Here is a 12,866-nt window from a genome sequence, read left to right as displayed (position 1 = left end):
TTTTAATGTACGAGTCGTGGACCTGAACAAATGAAAATTTGTCTCACTTATGCACGAGACTGCGCTTCTCACTGACGATCACGTGCTTCCTGTCTGAGTATCCACTGTCTCAATCAAAATGTATTCTGATTAGTCCTGAAATCAGTTCTATTCACTCTGCATCAGCAGCCATTTGTTATTGTTTGTACTGCCAGATAGAAAGGCAGAGTTCAAATCAGCCGTTTCCCCTTGACAAAGTGAGGATTAAAAGTTGGACTTCCATAAAGGTTTATATATGTGTAAAATGTATAACACATATATGTAAAATGTACACATGTATGTACATGGGTTATTTTTTTTGAAAACTTCCTTTTTAAAAATATTTTATTGAAATATAGTTGATTTACAATGTTGTGTTGGTTTCAGATGTACAGTAAAGAGATTCAGTTATACATATATATATATTCTTTTTTAGATTCTTTTCCATTATAGGTTATTATAAGATACTGAGTATAGTTCCCTGTGCTATACAGTAGGTCCCGTTGGTTACCTATTTTCTATATAGTAGTGTGTATATGTTCATCCCAACTCCTAATTTATCCCCCATCCTTCCCCCTTTGGTAACCATAAGTTTGTTTTCTATGTCTGTGAGTCTATTCCTCTTTTGTAAATAAGTTCATTTGTATCATTTTTTTTAGATTCCACATATAAGCGATATCACATGATATTTGTCTTTCTCTCGTACATGGGTTTTCAAAATTGCTAATTTAATTTTCCTGCCATGAGAATGTAAGCGCCACTGGGCAGCCTTTCTTGGGTTTGTGCATGGTGTGTCCTAAGGCCTGGAATCACGCCCAGAACCTACCTTGACACCCAATGTGCGTGGAATGAGTGAGTATGTAAACGTATGAGGTAGAAGCACAACTTGCTTTTCTGTTTAACCCCACATCATGGGTGGCGTCGCACACCAGTCAGACAGCCCCGCCCTGCTCCACGTAATAGTTCCTGGTGCTGCTGGACTCTGCTTTGACTTATATAATCAGAGATGCACGTTTAGGTGGTTCCCATTTTCCAAAAAAGACAAGCCATATTGCAATATACTCCTACCTTCGTGTAACAGTGTGGAGAGTTTTATAGAATAAATGACAGAAGTGGAACTGTTACTGATCCACTTTGAAAGGGTTGTATTAATAATGCATTTCTTTTTTTTAATTTTTAAAAAGTTTTGGCTGTGTTGGGGTTTTTTGTTGCTGTGTGCAGGCTTTCTCTAGTTGCAGCGAGCGGGGGCTACTCTTCATTGCAGTGCACAGGCTTCTGATTGCGGTGGCTTCTCTTGCTGAGGAGCACGGGCTCTAGGCGCGCGGGCTTCAGTAGTTGCAACACGCGGGCTCTGTAGTTGTTGCTCATGGGCTCTAGAGCGCAGGCCCAGTAGTTGTGGCGCACGGGCTTCGTTGCTCCGTGGCATGTGGGATCTTCCCAGCCCAGGGCTCGAACCCATGTCCCCTGCATTGGCAGGCGGATTCTTAACCAGTGTGCCACCAGGGAAGCCCAATAATGCATTTCTAATGCAAGGGAAGATTTTGTATACTCCCTTGGAGTTCAAAACAACAGGCTCTGAATCCCTGGCACCTTTTTCTTTTTTCTTTTTTTTGTTTGCGGTACGCAGGCCTCTCACTGTTGTGGCCTCTCCCGTTGTGGAGCACAGGCTCCGGACGCGCAGGCTCAGCGGCCATGGCTCACGGGCCCAGCTGCTCCACGGCATGTGGGATCTTCCCGGACCAGGGCACGAACCCGTGTCCCCTGCACCGGCAGGCGGACTCTCAACCACTGCGCCACCAGGGAAGCCCCCCGGCACCTTTTAAACATTGATTTTTAGTGGCACCATCGTTGTTACCATTATTAGGACTTTCAGGCAAAAATATGCAGTAAGCGAAATGCAGTTTGGGTACATCTGCTTCCAAATCCGGCCTGTTTTTGTACGGCCTGTGAGCTAAGAATGGGTTTACGTTTCAACTGTTTTGAAAAAAAAAATCAAAAGAAGAATATTTTATGACATGTGAAAATGATATGAAATCCAAAGTTCTGAGTGCAGAGTGCACTTACATTGGAACGTAGCCACTCATTTGCTTATATATTGTCTATGGCTGCTTTCAGATTATGACAGCAAAGTAGAGTAGTTGCAACAGGCTGTATGGCCTGAGAAGTGGAAAATATTTCCTGTCTGACCCCTTACAGACCCCTGCCCTGGTCCACTGTCTTCCCCAGCCCTAGTGATGTTCTCACACGTGCTGTGGTGGCCAAGTCTGCTGCTCCATCCAGCAGCAAGCTCACCGCCCCAAGGTGCCCCCACCCGTCATCGTTTTCCCCTCCGCCCAAGGCACAGCTCTCATTCTCACAGCTCTTACTGCACCCAGTTAGGTGGGAGGAGGAAAGCAAAGCCTTTTACTTTGCAGGCAGGTGATATATATATGGCAAATGAATGGTTAAAGAAATTTAGACTATGGTGTGAATGTCTAACAGGCCTGGCCTTTGTTCTCCCACCCACATAAGAGGTCCTGGCATTTTTCAAGGAACTTGCTCTCTGAAAGCTAGGGGTCAGTCTTCTTTTGAAGGGGGCATAATCTTTTAGGGGCCTTTACCAATTTCTCCTCCGTGGAAGACTAGGAATGAATAAGTTGGTGCCAATCTTTCATTCATTCCTCATCTCTAAAATATTTACGAGAACAAAGTGTATGCATAGTTTAATTTGCCTACTATGCAAAAAGAAAACTCTAGAGAATTTGGCAATAATGAAAATCCAACTTCCCTTGTCTCAAAGTTTGCTGATGTTTCCAAAATCACTTGAGTGAAAGGCAGTCAGGGATTTGTGTTTCGCTCATGTGTGGTTCAGGAAAAAGTGTTACCACCACAATTTTAAGATTCCAGGCAAGTATGGTCATCTTTTATGCTCCTAGTATTTAAAGTGAAAATCACAGGTTCCTCTCTTGCCAGGTCACTAAATTAGCAAGGTGATTAAATCACGCCATTCAAAAGACTGCTTTGGATACTATGATTACAGCACGCTTGAAAATGCTGCCCCAAAGGGCAGGAAGATTGCATCAGAAGTGTAACCTGGGGGAAATAAGGTATTTTCTCCATCACTGAATCAATTAAGTATTTCCATCACTTCCCTACACACTTCTAACTCTCCCGAAATTGCTAGGAGGTTTGAAAATGAACAACACAAGGAAACACTTCACAGTCTCAATCCTTCCTCGTATGAACTCCCTTTTCTCTCCCAAAGAGCTAAGGGCTGTTTTTCATTTTTTGAAAAGATATCTCTTCTTTTTAGTTACACGGAAGCAAAATGAGAGAAGGCATGCAGCTTTTATATAAAACTCCCTTTAAATGCTTCCTGAGCTGCTGTATTATCACAGGAGGCACATCCATAAGGAATGAAACCCAAATGCAGGTAAGGTAGAGAGCTCAAAGGATCCTGCTTAGGGGTATTGTTCATATATTTTCTTTTCCCCAAGCCTTTATGGAGGTATAACTGATACACGGTGAAAGGTACAGCTCTCCAGTGTACCAGGTGATGGCTTTTTACTTAGGTATAAACCGTGTGACCACCCCCCACAGCCTGCGGCCCATGTGCATCACCCAGCGTTTCCTGGTGCCCATATCCAGGCAAGACCCTCTCCCCCTGAAGGTGACCACCCTCAACGTAGAAAAGAGGCCACCTGCTGTTGAACTTCAAATAAGTGGATTCCCCCAGTATGCACCCTTGCACTTGGGCTTCTTTTTCTTTATTATTATTAATTTATTTTTGACTGCATTGGGTCTTCGTTGCTGCACGCGGGCCTTCTCTAGTTGCGGCGAGCAGGGGCTACTCTTTGTTGCGGTGTGCGGTCTCCTCGTTGCGGTGGCTTCTCTTGTTGTGGAGCACGGGTTCTAGGCATGCAGGCTTCAGTAGTTGTGGCACGCAGGCTCAGCAGTTGTGGCGCATGGGCTTAGTTGCTTCGCTGCATGTGGGATCTTCCCGAACCAGAGCTCGAACCTGTGTCCCCTGCGTTGGCAGGCAGATTTTTAACCACTGCACCACCATGGAAGTCCCGCACTTGGCTTGTTTTGCTGAACGCATTTTTGAGATACGTCGGGCCATTGCACTTTCTGCGGGGAAGATGGAAAGAATGGCAAGAGAACCTGGAACTGAGGCTGCCTGAGGCCACCCGGTGTGGCACCCCGCCCAGGGCCTGGAATCAGCACGTGCTCGTAGAATGCTTGTTCCTTATTCTTAATTAAGGTGATAAAAAACTGGACCCTTTGGAAGCCACAGTTCAAAAGCAAATCAAATGGTTTTCTGTAATGAGGGCAGCTGCATGTAATCTGATTTTCATAATTATTCTCCAAATGTAAAATGCATGCAGAGCCATGGCGCAGGCTATACGTAGGCGGCATGCTAAGAAGTGGAAGCCCGAGTAGGTGGGGACAGGAGCTAAGATCATATTTCTGCTTCTCATTGAATTCTTTCTTATTAACAACCAGCACTTTCTGACCTTCAAGTGAATATAGATGTTTGCTGCTCTGAAAGCCATTTGGAAAGTTGCTCCACAGAGAATGCTGTGTAAAGTCCCCAGGAGCCAGGCCAGGAGCAAGGGAAAGTTTCTGGGGTTTAGATCATGGCCCCTCCAGCCTCTAACCCTGAAGAAAACCCCAGATTCATCCACAGCACTTCTTGATTGTCATCTGTGGCGCACACAAGTCAAAAAAAACCATCACAACTAATACAATAATTTTTTTTTTTTTTTTGTGGTACGCAGGCCTCTCACTGCTGTGGCCTCTCCCGTTGTGGAGCACAGGCTCCGGACGTGCAGGCTCAGTGGCCATGGCTCACGGGCCCAGCCGCTCCGCGGCATGTGGGATCTTCCCGGACTGGGGCATGAACCCGTGTCCCCTGCATCGGCAGGCGGATTCTCAACCACTGCACTACCAGGGAAGCCCATGATTATGTTTCTATACGCATGATGTCTACAAGATTCCAGAACCCTACTGTCATGTAAGAGCTGGGTCAGTTTCTCTTACAAACTGGGCCGTCATCAGGACTTAAGTATCTTCTAGAGAGATTCTTTTGTGGTGTAATGGCATCTTTTGAAGTAGGATCCGACCTGTCTTTGTGGTGTTCAAATTAGCAGTGACCGATGGAAATAGTAAATTCTGTGTATCCACTGGGAAAGCAGACCCACTGATGAAATATCTAGACAATCAGTTATTGACTGGGCACTCACCACATGCCCAGGACTGCGCCCAGGAGCTCCGCTCTTTCCCATTTTCTTTCCCAAGGTTTCTTTTCTGTTCCTCTCCCCTGATTGCAGGCTCTCCCGCTGGGGTCTGTGGCTGCGAGGGCGGGGTGGCTACAGTCCCCTGGAAACACTGTGCAGCATCTCGTGCGTGTATTTCTCCAGAGAAGACAGTCTGTACCATGCATCAGATTCTCAAAAGGGCCAGAGAACCCCTGCCCTAGATGACATTCCCTTGGCATTCAGAGCAGTGTAGACCTGCGTCATGACCCCATCAGGATCTCAATAACCACATTCACCATCTTTCTGTGTTTTCCCCAGAGTGGTTAGTGACACCCCAAATCAGGCCATGCTGGTGAGAAGCCTCACTCTGACCCTTCACTGTCCCTAAACCCAGCCTCCAATTATTCCCCACATGTTGTGGTCTGCAGCCCTGAAAGTTCATTGTTTTTGTTTTGGGATTTTTTGGGGGCTGCACCGCGCAGCATGCACGCGGAATCTTAGTTCCCCCACCAGGGACTGAACCTGCACTCCCTGCAGTGGAAGCACAGAGCCTTAACCACTGGGCTGCCAGGGAAGTCCCTGAAAGCTCATTCTTATCTCTTCCTTCCCTCTGCCACTGGCAACTCTGGCCTCGCCTGTTTCAGCAGCTTCCCAATTGGTCTCTGGCTGGGGGTTTTGCTTCAACCATCCTCTGCATCAACCCTCTGCTCAGACCCCTTCAGCGGCTCCGGGTTCCTTGTGCGGGATTACTGATCTCACGGCCTCACCCGCTCACCTAGTCATACGGGGCAGCCTGCATCCCTGGCTTCCCTCCCGTCTCCCAGGTGCCCGGGTCCTCCCTGGCATTCTCCCTTTCCGTCCTGAATCTTCTCCCTCGAGGGAATAAGGGCCTCTGTGTCCCTTCATCTCCTGCACCTTCTCCTTCTCCTGCTCCCCTCCCACCTCACTGGGTTTCTAACTTCGGGGTGTGCACATTCCCCTGGATCACCAGCTCCTGGAGGGCAAGGCTCTGCCCCTGTGGTCAGCGCATCCCTGCAGGAGGACAGGGCCTGGCACCGCTCGGCCAACAGAAACCTTTGCTGAGGGGAACTGGAGGAGTTACAGAGCGCTGTGGGGCAATGAGCCAGCCCAGGGGAGGTGGAAAACCCTGTTGACCACACGTGTGGACTTAGACTCCCCGGCTCCTCCCCTGCTGACCTCCTCTGATAGTCCTTTATCTGCTGGTGAAGGGCCCCACCCGACCTGCTGGGCCCAGCAGGAAACAGCCTTAACTCTTCCCACACCAAGCCTGGGGCTCCTTCCACCTATGAGCGTCTCCAGAAACCGTTCACGTCCCTCCTAAGTCACCGGGACCTCGGAACTGGTCTCCCTGCCTCTGGCTTTACTCCTTCCCTGCCCACGGTCACACGTCACCCAGAGTCCACTTTGTAGAACCCAGATCCACCATGTCACCTCCACCTTGAACCCCTTCCCCGCCTTCCAGCCCTTACAGGGCCTGCCTTGTTCCCTTCTCTCTCTCCTCCCTGGAGCTCCCACACTGTCCCCTCTGGTCCTGCTTTTCCCTCCGCCTGAACACCTACCCTTGATTCCACAGCAGGGCTCTTTCCTGTGTCTCCACAACGCCTCTTGGGGAAACATCCTGAGCTCCCCTAGGACAGGGTACTATGTGCGGGTATTGCCCACCATACTGCAGGCTTCTAGAGGGCAGGGATAGGTCACAAGTGCTCCCCCAGCCCCAAGCCTGGTTGTGGGTAAAAGCTCAGCAGGTGAAATGACCTATCTGTGCGGTTATCTGATGCACATCGGCTGCGCAAAGGTGGTGGCCCTGGCTGCCTCGCTGCCCCGCGGAGCCCAGGTACGGTCACCAGAGCCGGCTGAGCCCAGGGCTCAAACGTGTAGAACAAAAGGAGACAGAGTGAGCCCTCGGTCCGTGCCGGCGGCGGCACTTGGGAGCGGAACCGCCGCTTCACTCTGAGAGTGAGTGTGACGCGCACCGTGGGAACGGCCGACGGCCCGCGGGCTGGAAGCGGTGAGCGCAGAGCCCGAGACGGCGCAGACCTCCGGCGGCGGGCTCCGCAGGGCCAGGGGCGGGCGCGGGGCGGGGGCCGGCGCTGGGGCCGCGCCCTCCCGGCCACTCCCCGGGGCGAGCGGCGGCGCCGACCAGGGCGGCTCCCACACGCGCTGCGCCCGCGCCCGGCTGCTGGGGTCCCCGCGCGCCCCATGTCCTCCACGCCGCTGCGCTCGCCCGCCCTGCGGCCCCACAGGATGAAGAAGGACGAGTCGTTCCTGGGCAAGCTGGGCGGCACGCTGGCGAGGAAGAAGAAGGCCAAGGAGGGTGAGTGCGCCGGCCGCCGGCCTCCTGTCGCGCACGCGCCGCGCCCCGCCCCGCGGACCCAGGCGGGTGGCCGACCGCGCCCGCGCCCGCGCGCACGCCGCCCAGAGTCCCGCCGGGACCCGATTGAGTGGCAGCCGGGACCACGCGGCCCGAGACCCGCCCGGCCCGCGCAGCGCGCAGCCGTGACCTTCGGGACAGCCCATGACCCTCGCTCGTTCCTCCTCCGAGACCTTTAAACGCCGGCCGGGAACCAGCCGCGAGCCTGGCCACCCCCCTTCCCCGGCGGCTCGTCGAGCCCCTTTTGGGCTCCCGGCGCCCTGTAAACGCGCATCGCCAGCTCCTGCTGAGGGCAGGATGTTGAGCAAATGTGGGGCGAGTCTCCCGGCCGCGGAGGACAGGCCCGTGCTCACCGCCGCCTGAGTCGCCGTTTCTTGAGCCCCCTTCCCCGCCCAGCTCGTTCAGCTCTTGTGGCCACTCATTCGATGAGCATTTATTGGGCACCAGTGCTGAGCGGGCAAGGCCCGGGGCCCGCTGGTGTTCGTGCGGTGCTCTGCCCGGGATGCGGCCCCAGCCCCGGGGAGGGGAGAAAGGAAAGGGATGCCGAGCCGGCAGGCCAGAGACTGCGAGGCCCACCGGCAAGGACTACGGAGCCCCCTCCATTTTTAACTCCATGTGTCCACGAAAATGATTCTCAAAAACTTCCTACCACCTCTTACCTTTTAAAGTTTTTTTTAGAGTTGTGAGGGATGTGACTTCTGGCCTCTTGTTTGTGTTCTTTAAATCCGGCTGTTTCCTGGGCCTCTCCCAGGGCTGCATTACTGAATTTTTCCTTTGTTCTGGCCCGGAGATTCCTCCCCTGGGCCAGATTCCCTGTGGGTAAGAGGGTAAGTTATACTGCGGTGGCTGTGAACAGGCTGGTGGGAGCTGGCCTCAGGCAGGACATTAGACCAGAGAGGATCCCGAGTCAGGGGTGTGCAGTGAGTTCCTTAAACCATGGGTCCCCAACACCCGGGCCGCGGACTGGTACCGGTCCCCGGCCTGTTAGGAACTGGGCCTGAGCCTAGGGCTCAAACGTGTAGAACAAAAGGAGGCAGAGTGAGCCCTCGGTCCGTCCCGGCGGCGGCCACTCCCTGTCGCTCGCATTAGCGTGTGAACCATCCCTCTCCCCTCCCCCCGTCCGCGGAAAAATTGTCTTCCACGAAACCGGTCGCTGGTGCCAAAACGTTTGGGGACCGATGCCTGAAATCACCTGAGCCTGACCTGTGCTTTAGAAAGTCTTCCTGTACCTGGAGGATGAGTGTACCCCCCAGGGACGTGTGTACCCCAAGGACATACTTGCGAGGCACACGTGTCCCCGTATTAATTTCTCCCATTGAGGTGTGTATTCCTAGGGATACCTGTGATGCCTTACCTCTAGGGATGTGCGTACTCCCACACACTTTCCGCCCAGGGATTTGTGTGAGTGTGTGTGTGGGGGGAGGGGTGCCTATGCATTTCCCACCAGGAACGCTTTTACCGAATTAGATGATTCAGTTCCATGAGGGCAGGGCCTTTCACCTTTAGTTTATCAGTGAAAAAATGTTGCCTGCCATATCGGTAAACAAAGGATGTTGCAGCCTTTGAGCCCCTGCAACCATCCCGGAAGGTGAGCCCTGAGGCAATTCAGGGTGGAAACAAGAACTGCCAAGCCCTCAGGCACTGCAGCCACCCCGCTTCGATGCACCCGAGGAGACTCAGGATGAGAAAGCACAGGATGCTGGCCCCAGGGAGCTGAGGTGCATATCAAAGGAATGATTTCAGTGAGCCCAGACTCTTGGATCTTCCCATACATAGAAAAGTGCTAAATTCCTCGAGATATCTGGTTTTCTTTAATTAACAGTAATCTTTTGATGCTCTGATTACCTGGTCTTTGTTGCGAAAACCTTCTACATATCCTGGTTCCTCCTTTGCCTCTTTGGAGCGGTCCCTCAGAGCTATCTGAGATGCTGTGTCCAGGGCTTAAGTCCTCGAATAAAACATAATTCTCAACTTGTAGGTTGTGCAGTTTTTTCAGTCAATAAGTTGTTCCAAGCAAATGAGCCCCTCCTCTCTGAAGCCTGACATTTAGGATCCAAACTGGCTTGTGTCAGTCTCTATCCAGTCACACCTCCGAAAAGATGGTAAATGGCCTTCACCCTTCCCTTCATCATTCCGGCTGCCTCTCTGATCTGCGGTCTCCCTTGCAGTCCTCATCACCCTCACCAAAATCATTTCAGTTCCTCTTTCTACCTTACGACAATTATAAACACAAATGTCATACCCTTTCCAATTCATTCGTTGCCTGCTGTGAGACCCTAGGAAGAAAAGATAGATAAGGCTTCCATGGAACAGGGAATCAGTCGTAATAAATAAATAAAACAGACCAATCATGCTGTAATAATATGTGCTAGGAGGAAGATGTAACAGTGCAGTCAGACGGATGCCCACGGAAGGCCTCAAAGCAGGTGGTGTTTGGGTTGAGACCTGAAGGAACCAGGAAAGCAATCTCTCACAGAATAGCAAGTCATCAGAATGTTCTAGAGGATGACAGCTTTTTATAGGTGACATTTATGCTCTTGAAATACGAAGAGCACATTCCTGAACTCATGGACTGGCCCCAAGCTCCAAAGCGAAGTGCTTGTCCTTGCCTTCATGAACTAGCCAGCGCCTAGAAAATCGAGGGCCAATCTGCTTTAAGTATAACAAGAATCACAATAGTCAGAGTCATCCTGTGATGAATAAAATAGGCACAAAAACAGCAGGAGAGAGATGCTTCCATAGTACAGCTCTTGTTGTTATTGTTGTTTTGGCTGCACCACGTGGCTTGTGGGCTTTTAGTTCCCCGCCCAGGGATTGAATCTTCGCCCTCGTTAGTGAAAGCCCCGAGCCCTAACCACTGGACCGCCAGGGAAGTCTCAGCTGTTGTTGCTTTGGTGTGTGACTTAGCTGGGTCCCCTGCCTCGTTTCTCAAGATTGGGGTGCCTGGCACCCTCAGGGGTCCCCCCATACAAACAGAAGGTCGGGCTCGCACGCAGGAATTCAGGGAGGACTAGCCTTGGAAGGGCTCAGTGGCTTCTGTCTGGTCTTGCGGGAAGTGGGGAAGGAGTCAGGAGCTGGAGGCCGAGGTGTGAAGGCTGGAGAATGAGGTCCTCAGTGATTGAGAATTGCCAGTATTCCTGCGGGCCCGTTGCCTTGGCAACCTGCCCTCTATGCCATTCATGTGGTTCACAGCTGGAGCAGTTCCTGGCCCAGCTCAGGCCCCCGTGGGGAGGCGCTCATTTGCCTGCCAGTGACCGATCAGGACGAGGAGGCTTCGAGGGGTGCTGGGCGCTGCCAGCTGCACAGTGGGTTTCGTTTCCTTTTTGTTAGAAAGTCCACGGTGAATTCAGGAGCGTGGGTGGAGGTCGGGGGGGAGGATGCTGGGACGAGGACGGCATTGCCGAGAAGTTAGAGATCTGGGGGCTCCGGGGGCATTCGCCCCCGCCCAGGTCGGCAGAACTTGGGGCTGTGAGAGGCACGGAGGGACGCGTTGGGGTGAATATCCTGTCACCTTCCAGGGGAGGTCACGTTAGGAAATGTGTCCTGAGGTTTGGAGGAACCCGTGCAGGAAGTGCCCGTGGACTAAGGCTGAGGTCCTGTGGTAGGGAACCAAGTCATGTCATGTGTAGGCCCGGTTTAGAAAACGGAACTGTGACGAACTGTGGGCTGTTGGGAAAAGAGGCAGGGAACACTTAAAAAACCCCAAAGCTCCCCTTAGAAGGCCTGGGGACTGTTAAGAGCCACTCATTAAAGTGGTTTGGTTTTACTGGAGCTGCACAGAGCAGGCGCAGAGGAAAACTCCCCACGAGGGCCCCCTGGTGACCACGGGTGACAGCCCTACAGGTCCAGCGGGCCAGGAGGGGGGCAAGGGGGCGCCCCAGGGACAGATGCCCCAGCTGCTGTGTGAAGTCCTTAGAGGCGGGCGGCCAGCTCTGGGTCGAGGAGGCCCTGGATGGAGGAGCGGGATGGGGTCCACTCCACCATTTGTATGAGAGGCCCCTGCCTGCCCTTGGCCTCCGCCCTCTGCCCAGACACCAGTGACCGGCACCGGGCTGCACAGCGCCAAACCTGCCCCAGCGAGCCTGGAGGCTCTGTCCCTCCTGCTTTTCCGAGGAAAGCAAGCATTAAGGACGTTCCTGTTCCCTGATTGCTTTTTTTTTTTTTTTGAATTTGATTTAATTTAATTTATTTTTTTTACAGCAGGTTCTTGTTAGTTATCTATTTTATACATATTAGTGTATATATGTCAATCCCAATCTCCCAGTTCATCCCCCCGCCCTTTCCCCCCTTGTTGTCCATAGTTTTTTTTTTTTTTTTAGAAGATGTTGGGGGTAGGAGTTTATTAATTAATTAATTTATTTTTGGCTGTGTTGGGTCTTCGTTTTTGTGCGAGGGCTTTCTCTAGTTGTGGCAAGCGGGGGCCACTCTTCATCGCCGTGCGCGGGCCTCTCACTGTTGCGGCCTCTCTTGTTGTGGAGCACAGGCTCCAGATGCGCAGGCTCAGTAATTGTGGCTCACGGGCCTAGTTGCTCCACAGCATGTGGGATCTTCCCGGACCAGGGCTCGAACCCGTGTCCCCTGCATTGGCAGTCAGATTCTCAACCACTGCGCCACCAGGGAAGCCCTAGAGCAGTTTTTGGTTCTCATTCCCTAATGACTTACGACGTGGAGTGTCTACTTCTAGGCTCAGGTGACATCTGTGCTTCTTCTTTGGTGAAGTGTCTGTTCAGATCTTTGGCCCATTTTTTAATCAAGCTTGATTTCTTTTAGTTGAATTTTAGGACTTCTTGGCATATTTTGGCTATAAAACCTTTGCCAGATGTGTCTTTGGCAAACACTTTCTCCCTCTCTGCAGTTTGTCTTCTGGTCCTCTCGACCCGGGTCGTCTTCTGAGCACTTGATGCAGAAATGGAGGTAAATGAGCAAGATATTGACTGAAACCTCATGAATTTTTTGGTGTCTAAAGAGACACCAGTGCGCTGCGACCTTGAACTGAGGGCTGAAGGTATTAAGTTTCTTTTGTGCACTTTAAATAACTTCCAGGAGAGAATCTCAGTTTCAACCACTACTGTTAACCCCTGTGCATTCCCTTCAGTTCTCCCCGTCCTCTCCAGAGTGATCAGCTGCGTAGACGCCGTGTTATCCCCAAATACCATCCCACTTCAACACTGCTCTATAATAAGAGTACCTGGACAGAGGTGCCTGCAAGGTGGGAC

At 51.8% G+C, this 12,866-nt stretch overlaps 1 protein-coding gene across 1 annotated transcript in view; it reads left to right on the top strand.

Annotated features, from left to right (window-relative positions):
- Window positions 1-7,405: 7,405 nt before the first annotated feature.
- The window catches only part of PARVB (parvin beta), a 116,303-nt gene continuing 110,842 nt past the window's right edge, over window positions 7,406-12,866 (top strand). The window contains exon 1 of the mRNA XM_060113112.1: window positions 7,406-7,593. Within this exon, the coding sequence (XP_059969095.1) occupies window positions 7,479-7,593 (115 nt within the window). The 5' untranslated portion in view covers window positions 7,406-7,478. The remainder of the gene's footprint in view (window positions 7,594-12,866) is intronic.

The sequence above is a fragment of the Mesoplodon densirostris genome, chromosome 11 (genome assembly GCF_025265405.1).
Source record: "Mesoplodon densirostris isolate mMesDen1 chromosome 11, mMesDen1 primary haplotype, whole genome shotgun sequence".
Classification (NCBI taxonomy): Eukaryota; Metazoa; Chordata; class Mammalia; order Artiodactyla; family Ziphiidae; genus Mesoplodon; species Mesoplodon densirostris.
Note: the sequence above shows the minus strand (reverse complement) of the source record. Positions and strands in the feature narration are given on the sequence as shown.